This window comes from Muntiacus reevesi, chromosome 4 (genome assembly GCF_963930625.1).
Source record: "Muntiacus reevesi chromosome 4, mMunRee1.1, whole genome shotgun sequence".
In the NCBI taxonomy this organism is placed as follows: Eukaryota; Metazoa; Chordata; class Mammalia; order Artiodactyla; family Cervidae; genus Muntiacus; species Muntiacus reevesi.
The window spans coordinates 142,392,028-142,403,061 of NC_089252.1; the positions used below are offsets into that span (position 1 = coordinate 142,392,028).

The 11,034-nt window shown below is 54.4% G+C and overlaps 1 protein-coding gene across 1 annotated transcript; it reads right to left on the bottom strand.

The window, feature by feature from the left end:
• Window positions 1-1,929: 1,929 nt before the first annotated feature.
• On the bottom strand, window positions 1,930-5,635 carry HOXC8 (homeobox C8). Its single transcript, XM_065934261.1, has 2 exons — window positions 4,978-5,635; window positions 1,930-3,587 (listed from the first exon to the last, which is right to left on the bottom strand). The coding sequence occupies exons 1-2, from the start codon at window positions 5,411-5,413 to the stop codon at window positions 3,295-3,297; spliced, it is 729 nt and encodes a 242-aa protein (XP_065790333.1). The 5' UTR covers window positions 5,414-5,635; the 3' UTR covers window positions 1,930-3,294.
• Window positions 5,636-11,034: the final 5,399 nt, after the last annotated feature.

Below are 11,034 nucleotides of genomic sequence, written 5' to 3' on the forward strand. Positions count from 1 at the left end.
CATAAAACGGGTTTTGCCTCCTTTTCTCTCCAAACGAGAAAACAGAGGCGGTGGGCACCACGGGTGGGGGGGAAGCGGGTGCTGTAAGAGGGCGGCTGGAGCTCTCTGGGTTTGGCCCACCCGATGCTTCGCATCTCAAGCGATGCTGGGCGCCAGACGCACCCCGCCCTCCGACGCCGGTCTTGGGGCCACGGGCATTGCCGCGCACGGCCGGGGTCGAATGGGGCATTGGATGTGGGGAAAATTCGGTGAGGTTCTTTGAAGCCATTTAGTGTAGGATCAACCCACTCGGCTACTGGGCCAGCGATTTTTTTAATTAATAGCAAGCATAATTCCACATTTCAAAATGAAACGACCCTCGCCGGCCCTCGGAGTCTGGACACCCGTGGGAAGGCCTGAGGTCGGAGCAAAATGCTCTCTATTCGGGCCTCCCCGGCGGGCTGCCGGTGTTTCCCCGCAGCAAACGGGGTTACCTGGCTGGCCCCGCGACTGGCAGCTGGGACCCCAGGTTCCGAAAGATTTCCCCCAGAGCTGTTCAAAGCTGTTCCCGACTGCCCGCAGCCTGCGCTTCCAATCGGTAGCCTCGCTCGGGCCGCAGGAGTCCCCTATTAACGACGCCTGATCCAATCCTGTATTCAAGACCACTTTGCGTGGGAGCCAGGGTCTCAGACGTGGGTGAAATTACCCAAAACTAGAGTCGACCTGGGTGTAAGTCTGGGAAAATCATTGAACGGGAGAATAGAGACTGAGAGAGTGAAGGGAGTAAGAGAGAGAGAGGTCTGGCTTCAAAAATAATTCAGTCTTTGGGGGTCTGGGTTTTTAAGACCAGAAGATCCCTTCCCCTCCCCTCATCCCATCAGACGTTGGCTGAATCAGACGGCTGTATCTCTGGAATTTGGTATTATTTGACCAGAATCTTACTGGCATAAACAGATTTCTCTGTCTAGGACTCTCCAGGGAGGACCCAAAGACCTCTTGCCCCCTGAGTCCCTTAGCCTTCAACCCTTTATTTTGGGGAGTGGGGAGTCCAATGAAGACTGTCCTTACCTGGCAGTGGCTGGAGTGAGGGACTGTCCACTCAGCGGGCCCACCCCCACCCAAGCCAATGACCTAAATTATAAGGGCAGGGCAGACTGCCCAATTGCCAAGGTGAAGCTGAGAGGGCTTGAAACAGCCAGAACAGAGGCTGGAGTAAGTGCAAGCAGGCTGGGTGACAGTGATGGCTCTGTGCTGGCTGAATTTGAATTTCAGACTGTGGACTCGGGCTGCTTGCCTTATCAGTCCCTCCACCTTTCCCTTCTCTCCTCTCCCCTAGGCTTAAGCTCCCTTATCCCCCACTCTCAGGCTTCTTCCACCCAAGTGCTCTAGACTGCCTTGAGCCTCACATCCTTCCCACCCTGTTTGCTTTCTAGTGCTGGGTGCTGAGTACTAAGGGTTGACCATGAGAGGCATATGAGATCACATTGCCTCATCCTTAGCCCCAGCCCCTGGTTGAAAAAGGCCTAGTTGCTGGAGGGGCATTGGGGGGGGGGGGAGATTTTTGATCTGGGCTCAGCCCAGGGCCAGAAGGAAGAAGATGGACGAGTGGAGGAGAAGATGCTTTCTTCCCATTGGGACCCTGGCATCTACCAACCCACTTTGTTTGGAGCCAAAGTTCTCCCAAGGGCATTCTGCTCTTCTTCCTCCTCCTCCTGCTCACCTCCCCACTTTCACCTGCCCTCCCAGCCCAGCCAGCCCTCTCAGGTCCTCCACTTCTCTCCATGTGAGTGCTCCCCAAACCCAAGTCAGATCAGTGGAGGAAACCTTTAGTAGAATATTGCAAAAGGGTAAGGAGGGGAGGGGTAGAAAACAGGGGTACGATGGGGAAAAATCGAGTCAGTCATTGCAGCTTCAAATATTTTTTCTCCATTTTTTTAATTATGACTCACGTATACAATACAAAGTACTTGGACCAGAAACAGAGCTGCTGCCGGGACACAAAATCTACATTCATAGCTGGACATAAAGACGAATGACCAAAAATTATTATTATAGATATATTTTTAACGTTGTTTTTCTTTCGAGCACATTGCATAAACAGAGAATTCAAGACAGTTAACTATACATTCAGTGCAATTTAGTTCTACTCTACTGGGGTTAGAAGCACAATAAAAGCGCACAGGACCGGCGGGCTAGGCAGTCTCAGTTGTTGGGTTTTTCTTAGTGAAATAAGCAGCAACAAACGACAACAAAACCGCATTACAAATACTCTCAAAGCAGGACTTCTTCCTATAGGTAGTGATAAAATACGTTGGAGGTTTCTTTCTTTTTTTTTTATTTTAAATTTTTTCTCTTTTTTTCTTCTGTATTAGGATTTTTTAAAATTTCTCTTTTTTATTTTTTCAAGATTATTGCAGGTTCCCTTTAGGTAGTATGTTAAAGATTTACTATGATTATTATCAGTATTATTATTATTTTCATGATTATGGCGATTTCTGAGCGCTTATACCAGTGCAGCTCAGAGGCAGCTGGGCCCAACAACAGGAATTAGACAGCTGAAGGGGAGGAAGGCATGGGCCCGAGTGACCATGAGATGGCTAGGTAGGATCTGAGCGGCAACTGCAGGCGTCTTTCTACCCCGTGAAAAGGGAGGGAGGAAGGGGAGACCCCGTCTCCTTCAGGTTTCCATCAGGTTCCTAGAGAAAGTCAAGGGGGTCTAAGTGGGGACCCCCAGGGAGGGAGAGGGGATATTCCTTGCCATCATTTTTTAAATGTCTTTGAACATCTTTCCTTTCTCTCCCTTCCTTCCTTCACTTTTTCTTTCCTTTGGGGAAAAAAACTCAATCTAAGACTCTAATCCTAGCATGAAAACAAAGCCATGAGTCTTCTTCCGCATTTTGAGGGGGCTCCCCTCTAAAATAAATACCAGAGAAGCAGGGAGGTGGCGGTGTGGCAAGAAGGGGCCGGGAGAAGGGGAAAGGGGGCCAGGTCTCAGACCTTAAAATCCAGGCAAGACTAGGAAGGGTGGGGGTAGGGAGAAGTGTGTGTGTTGGGGCAACGACTGAGACAGAGACTCGGAACTTTTCGCTGTGTCTCAGTCTCCCCCCTCCAGCCCCCAAACAAATAAAGATGGGGGGAAGTCCAAAGGTAATAAAACCAGAGCTGCAAGTATCTGACAGGTAGTTAGAGTTGTGAGTGTCATTCTATTCTCTATAAAAGCAAATGACAGTCGTAAACTTCTCAATTTATCTGCTACCATAAAATGAAACTTCAAGGGAGTTGCTAAAGGAGGGGGGGGATGTCTCTCTTTTTTGCTCAGTCCTTGTTTTCTTCCTTTTCCTCCTCTTCTTTCTCCTCTTCCTCGTTTCCTTCCTCCTCCACCTTCTCCTCATCTCGGGCTCCGGGCAGTTTATCCTTGTTGTTCTCCTTTTTCCACTTCATCCTTCGGTTCTGGAACCAGATCTTCACTTGTCTCTCGGTCAGTCCCAGGGCATGAGAGACTTCAATCCGACGCTTTCGTGTCAAATAAGGATTAAAGAGAAACTCCTTTTCTAGTTCCAAGGTCTGATACCGGCTGTAAGTTTGCCTTCCGCTGCGCCGCCCCGGAGCTGGACAGAACAGAAGCCCAGTCTGGTTATGTTTGGGTAGGGGCTTGGCTTTCCCCTGTCAGTCTTCCTCCCCTGAAATCCCCCCCTCTGGTTTCCCCAGTTCTCCTCCCTCCCGCGGAAAAGGCAGAGCAGGCAGGGGCAGGAAAGTTTGGGGGGTTTGTTTTGGTTTAGCTTCACCTTGGGAGGTAGGGTGGGGGTGGGGGCAGGGACTAGGATCTGTCTGGAAAGTGGGGGCTGGAAGAGGCCAAGCGAGCGCTGCAGAGTGCCCCCAGGCCTGCAGCTCCAGGAAACTGGCCCTTGCAGCCTTGTTTACAAGTGCAGAGGGGCATTGGGTGAGCAGGGCTGGGGACACAGTCTGTTTCCAAAAGGAAGGCAAAAGGGCTGGGGGTGCAGAAGTGGGGCTCTGCTCACTGCCCCTCTTCGGATCTCTCTGCCTCATGCCTTGCAAGGAGGAAAAATAATTGATCTCCTGGAATGTATCACTGCTTGGCCTGATTGCTAACTGGAGATCAGCAAATAAATCACGGGCCATCCTCGCTGGAACTTGTCGCTTTCTAGCTTCCCCTTTTACTTCGAAATTGGGCGATTGAGGGGCCACCCTTGGAGGGGCTCATGACCTGAGCTGCCCTAAGGGTCTCAGGAAGACCCCACAAGCCTTTGATGGGGGGTAGCTTGGCAAGGGTCTTCTGGACCTCAGAGCCCTCTAATCTACATGGCCTCCCTCCTTTTCAGGACTCTTTCTTTTTCCCCCCTCCTCTCTGACTCCCTCTCTTCTCTCCAACTGAAGGAAGTAGAGCAAAGTTGGGGTAGTGGCCCTAAGGCTAGTTCTCTGAGAGGAGGTGGTGGGTACCCCAGAGAAGCAGATCACCTGTTCTTGGGGTCCTGCCACCCCCTGACCCAGCCAGGGGAGGGAAGCAGGGGTCTTCATCCCAAGACAGCCTGGCCACTGTCCTGGTCTGGGGCTCTCTGCCTTATGGAGAAACTGGCTTGCTCCAAAGGCTGATAACCTCAGGGTCCCCCGCTCCTTCCCAGCCACCTCCCCAACTTTGACTAGAGATGGTGAGAGAAAGAGACAGAGAAAGAGGAGGAGAGAGAGAGAAAGACAGACAGACTGACTGACAGAGGTGGAGAAAACGTTTTTTAACCCTTTGCACCCAGATACCACCTTTTCCCCCACTTTTACCCCAATCCCCCAAATCTCCCAGACAAGCCCGGTGCCCCACCCCCAGCTGAACCTCCCAACCTCCAGAAACCCACTCAGGCCCGGGGGTGGGGCCGGAGAGAGCCCCAAGCCCGGAGGGAAAGCGAGGGCAGACAAAAAGGAGGCGAGGGAGGGGGGGAAGACCCCGGAGCGCGGGAGACCAAGGGGGAAAGAGAAAAGGCTTCTCACCGTGGGGTCTCATCCATGGAAACATGAGGCTGGGAGACGAGTTTTGATTTAAGTGGCCTTGTCCTTCGCTACTGTTAGTGTTGGCGGAGGATTTACAGTCGGGATATTGCACCACGCTCGCCTCTTGCTGAGCCCCATAAAGGGACTGTCTGGGGAGCGCCTCGTAGCCATAGAATTTGGAGGCGTCTCCGTGGCAGCTCAGCGAGCACGGGTTCTGCTGGTAGCCCGAGTTGGAGATGCCCGAGGTGCCGTGGTGGAAGAAGTCTTGGACGTGGTGCGAGGCGTGCTGGAAGCCGGGCGCCGAGCCGCCGGGCCCGTACACCAGCGCATGGCTCCGGCCCACGCTCTGCGGGAAGCGGCAGTCGTAATAGGCCGGCTCCAGGGACTCGCCGCCTTTGTACTTGGAGAACAGGGGGTTGACGAAGTAGGAGCTCATGCTGGGCACATGAAAACCCGCCGCCCCCTCCCCTCTGGCTCCCGACTCCCCCGCCCGGGACCCCCGAAACTGCCCTCCCCCCGGGAGCGATCCCCAGGCCGGCCGGCTCCCCGGGGCGGCGGGCCGGGCTGGGCAGGTGGGGGGCGCCTGGGTGCCGGCGGCCGGCGGGGCGGCGCAGCTCCCGGGCTGGGCGCGGGCGGCGGCGGGCAAGCGGGCGGCGGCGGCGGCGGCGGCGGCGGCTCTCTTCACTGTCGGTAGGTAGAGCTCGCGCTCCCGCACTTAGCTCTTTCCTTTAACAGCCCAGGCGAATTCCTCAGACTCCCGGCGGTGGCGGCGCTTACACGCGATTCGCGTTCATCAATCCACGACATGAAGACAGGCGAGAGGGAGAGAGAGAGAGGGAGAGAGAGAGAGAGAGAGAGAGAGAGAGAGAGAAGGAAGGGAGGGATGGCGGGCGGGGGGTAGAGGGGTTCAGGGCTGGGGGGACCTGGAAGAAGGGGAGGGGAGGAAGGGGGAGGGATGGGGGTGTGGTATGTGGGGGGTGGTGGTGAGCCAGCCCCAGCTAATGGCTAGGGCCAGCTTTTCCAAGGTGCGCATTCAGATTTGAAGGTGCCTCTCCTCCCTTCTCTTATCCTTCCTCTCAGAGAGAGAGGTACCTGAGCCAGCAGGTCAACTCAGGTTACCTCAACAGGTATAAGACCCCCGAGGGGGCTGAATGCCAACAAGAGAGCAGTCCCCTAACAACCAAAGATGGGCTCCCCAGGGGGTCCTTAAGTCTGGGGACTTTGAGGAGGAAAAGCACATCTTATCCCCAGATGCTTCAGCCATCAGATCCCTCTTGCCCCTATCCAGCTGTCCTGTCCCCCCTAGATTCTTAAGATCCCTTGTCAGCTGGCTGTGGGTAGTGGAGAGGGCCAGAGGGGAGGGCAGTCCACATACCCAGTCAGGGCTGCATTGCCCCTTCAGACACCAGCTCATGCCTCAGGCAGGAAGCCTGGGCCACGGCCACGAGCTTGCTGGAGGCTCTGAGAGCAAAGCCGCTGGTAGGAACAGAAGAAGAGGGCAGCTGTGGTTCTCTGGCTTCTGGCTGGGCTGATCCAGGAGGTTGCTTCTTAGGAGACCCCTTGTATCTGGGTTGGAGGAGTCTAAAGCAGGCCTCTTACTTGTCCCCACATACCCTAACCCCATAGGAAATGCCAGTTTGGCCTGGAGGGGCCTCCTGGCTTCACTGCATCTCCCCCACCCCAACTTCCCCAGGCAGGCTGCCCAGGCCAGGATGTGGATGGGAACTGTCAACAGACACTCTTTAAATATTTACCCACACTTCTCTGGGGGGTTTCCCCCATCCCCAAGACTGCGTAAATTCAAGTTAATGCTAATGGATAAAAGACCCATCAGCACCCTTCTCTGGTCATAAACATGTATAGTTACATGGGCTGAACACAGAGAGAAAGGGGAGAAAGAGAGCTGTGGACACGTGTGCTCTGTGCAGGTGAATGAAGAAGAAGAATGATTTTTCTGGTCCTCCCCCTCCACAGTATGTGAGGGCAATGCGGGGCCATACTCAGGATCCACACATACTGTATGTGCTCCCTTCCACCACAAACAACATCAAATGCACACCCACTCGACTATCAGAAAGCACCCCTGACACTTCACAGAGGCTGTGCACAGTTGTGCACACCCAGGCATATATGAAAATAAGACCTGATAAACACACATGCATCTTTCGCTCTTTGCATCATAAAAAAAATTGCTACCTATTTTCCTTCCACATCCTGGGGTTTCAGGGTTGGATGAGGAAGGAGGCAGTTAGAAAATCAGATCTTTTTCTTCGCTATCCATCCGGAGCCCAGCTCTAGGGATGAAGGAAGAAATGAAAGCGCAGGGGAGGACGATGCAGAGAGAATGAGTCTCCCCATTTTGTATCTAAATAATTGCTGGGGAAACAGTCACTCTCAGCCACATTCCCAAAGGAGAACCACTGGGGCCCCAGCAAGAGATCAGGATACCCTGAATTTGGAAGAATCCACCCCCATCTGAGTAAGGTGGGGACTGCTCCAACTCTGAGACACCACACCCATAGCTCTGACCCTGGAGCCGCACGAGGGGAGGGTCAGAGGGCCGTGCCAAGACTGCAGGGTCCAGGGCAGTGGGGGACATGACAGAGATTTCCTCCACTACCAGAGCACGCTGCAGCCTTGGTTCAGGCTCTGCCTTCTCTGAGCCTGCTCTGCGGGTACTAAGCTGACAGACTCTGGACTCCCAGCTTCTAGGTCACTAGGGACTGTCATAAATACTTTTCCCCTTTCCCTTCTGGAAAGCAGAGGCTGAACAGGCCGTATCCGCTCTGGGGCCTGAGCCTTATCTTTTAGGGGGTGGGGGGATATCTCAACATTTTATGGGCCAGCGAAAACCCTGCCACAGAGCTATCCTTCCGGGCCTTTGTGTCTTGGAATGCAACTGTCCAGAGTGCGCTGCTGCCTGCACCGCCGGCTTTGAGAGCCCACCAGTCCCCAAACCCCCGGCTGGACTTGATTTCCCCTTTCGAGGGTCCCTCGCCTTTTCTCTCTTTAGTTCATTGGATTGTTTGTTTGTTTTTGACATGTATCTGGTTGATTTCGCTCCTGGAGCCTGGAAATAAAGGAACCGCAAGCAGTCATCCTTGCTGGGGCGTCTCCGTCCCTCGCCCCGAGGCCTGCACCGCCCTCCTAGGTATCGTGGATTTATGTTCGTTTGTCCGGGTCATTCTGCCTTTTCGTGTTAATTACGCGCTGCCCGCTTCGTGCTTATCTCCTCCGCAAAGCGATTATTTTCAACGCCCGCCCTTCTGAGCCTCCCGAGTCTGCTGGCAGAGCGAGGGCCCGTCTCCTGCCGCCACTCGCGATTTATTTACACCTCGCAGGTGAGAGGATTGATTTGCTCAGAGCCAGAGGGGCCGGGCTGGGCCGGGGCGGCCGGCCTTCTAGTCGCTGCTCCTCGGGGCCGGGCCTCAAATGTCAGTGCGGCCAGGCCGGCTGGGGGCACCGCCGCCGCCTCTAACATTGAGCAACAGCGCCACCTCGCGTCCACTTGCTCCAATGCAGTTCGGCCGGGGAAAAGCCAGCAGCTAAGAGCAAGCAGGTCCTCAGGCTTGACCCAAAGGTGGGAGGTGGGGGGAAGGAGTTACCAAATGAATGCGCCCGACAGGGGTTCCCGGAAGGGATTCCCCCCCTCCCCAGGAGCGCTGTTCTTTTGTTTTCTAAATCCTCGAAATAAACCTTGTCCAAGGTTTTATACTATTTTCTCTTTTTGTCACCCTCCCTTCCCGCATTAAGAGACACTGTGCAAAAGGAACTGCCGCGATTTTCTCCGCAACCAGGCGCATTTCTGGCCTCGGAACACCGCGCACGCAGACGCACGCACCGAAGCTCCCGCAACCGCCTTCCCGTGGCGCGCACCCTAAAATCCTCGCTCCTCTTACCCTGCCGCCGGCTCCGTACCGCCTATTCCGCCGCCGCCTGCAGGACGTTGGGGTGGGACTCTGGCTTCTCCCGGGTCTTTGCCCCCTGGTTTGTGGCCCATCCCTCTCTCACGCGCGCTCTCTCTCCACCTCTCCCTCCCAGCCAGTGAGGTCCTGTTCTCCGTGGGCCATAGACAAAACATTCCTATAATCCGATTTCAAAGGAAAGAGTGTCCACCTTATTTAAACCATAAAACAATTAAGCCCAGACGTCTAGCCAGCTCCGCGCTGCTGTTTTGTTCGGCCCCATTCAGAATCCAGCGCAGGGAGACAAACAGCGCCATAAAAGTGGCATTTCGGGGCCTCGGAAATGTACCTACCCTCTGCCTTCCCAAGTGGAACAACTTTTAGGGTTTTGTGATTCTGACAAAGGAGAAGAGGAGAGGTGGGAGGGGAGGATTAGGGCAGGGGGGCGTTTGCAAGCCCCTCTTTCGTCCCCAGCTTTCGTTTCTTTCCCCAGATTGTGTCGTGTTGTTGTGGTTTGAGTTCACAAATGACAATAAATAAAAATCGAATCCAATCCTGACCTGCAGGCTGGAGGCTGAGCTGGTACTGAACCGTGGGCTGGACCGCGTGGGCCTGCTCTGGATCCCACGCTCTGGTCAGGGCCCTCCTTCCTGCCCAGAGCCAGGCCGGCTCGGGCGGGCCGCAGGAAGCAGGCCGCGCTGACGAACGGACGAGGGGAGGCGACAGGGCCTTGGAGCAGGGGCGGGGTGGAGGCCCGGAAACACCGCCGAGCTCGGGCCGGGAGAGAAGCTTGAGTCCCCGCGGTCAGGACCGAGGGAGATGGGTGGGTGCCTTGTCCTCCGCGCGGGGCGCAACTGAGGCTGGGGTCCCAGAGGAGGAGCGAGGTAGCCAGAAAACTACAGGCAAAGCACCTTTCAAAAGGACCAAGAAAACAATCGCTTCTGGAATTGGGAGGTCTTTTAAGCGGGAAAGAGGAGGGGTGCTTCAGCGACTGGGAAAACCAAACCGCGACTTCTGATTGTCTCCCTCAAAATATTATCAAAAAGAAAACGTTCACCTCTTCCCACCTTCCTCCAGCCCCTGAAACTGGACTATTTAATAGGAGGAGCGGGTAGGAGATTCAAATGATGGGAAGGGGCTGGTCCCTACAAGTGCCTCACCAATCCTGTAAGGTGATGCCATGGGGGGAGCTGCTTAGGAATTGGGGTCCCCTATTATTTTCTTTTACGGTGGTATTCCCCAAGTATTCAGAGCAACACCCTGCACCCTCGCCAGAATGGGCAGCCTGAGATATTAAAGAGCTATATTTCAAGCAGTCTGAGTTTAATAGTTTCCAGATTGGGGGATTTCCGAGAAAGGGGGCGCTGGGCCGAAGCATACCCGGCAGCTTGAGTCTGCTTCTGATTAGTAGATGAAAACTGCTGGTTTTGGGGAAGGCGCTCCCTCGGGGTGCTAGGCAGTCGACCATCCCCACTGGGCTGTTGTTACACACACATATCCCCTAATCTTTGCCCCTGGGGTCCCACAGCCACCAGAGAACACCCCACTTCTGGCTAGCCCCTGGCCAGCTTCCTTTGGCCCTAGCCTCGGGATCTCCTAGAAATACTGCAATTGCTCAGCATAACCACTGTCACCCCCAGATCAACATTCAAACTTCACCCCCAGATCAACATTCAAATTAAGCACCAGAGAGAGAGAGGTTGAATAGACTAGAGAAAACTAGGAGATGGAGAGAGGAACTGAGAATACACTGAGAAATAGAAACTAAATCTAATCTTGATTGCATTGGTTTTGCCATCTTTCTTCTCTCTCCCTCCTTTCCTTCCTTTTCTTTCTTCCCTCTTGACTCTCTCCCTGCTCTCTCTCTGCATCTTCTTTCACTCTCAATGCCCAGTGCCTGTCCAGTTCCCTGAGGCCTGCAGGGCCTTCCTCTTCATCCTTCACCACACACCCTCTTTAGCAGCTTCCCCCCCACCAAGACACCCCTCAAAGCATCGATGCAGCCAGGCAAGAATCCAGCCCCAGCCTGCACCCAGCACGCAACCTTCATCTTTACCTATCTCTTCTCTCCGATCTCGTGTACTCATAAATTATTACAATTAATTACAGCCAAGGAAAACCATTCATGCCGTACCCCCACCCCCAGGGACTC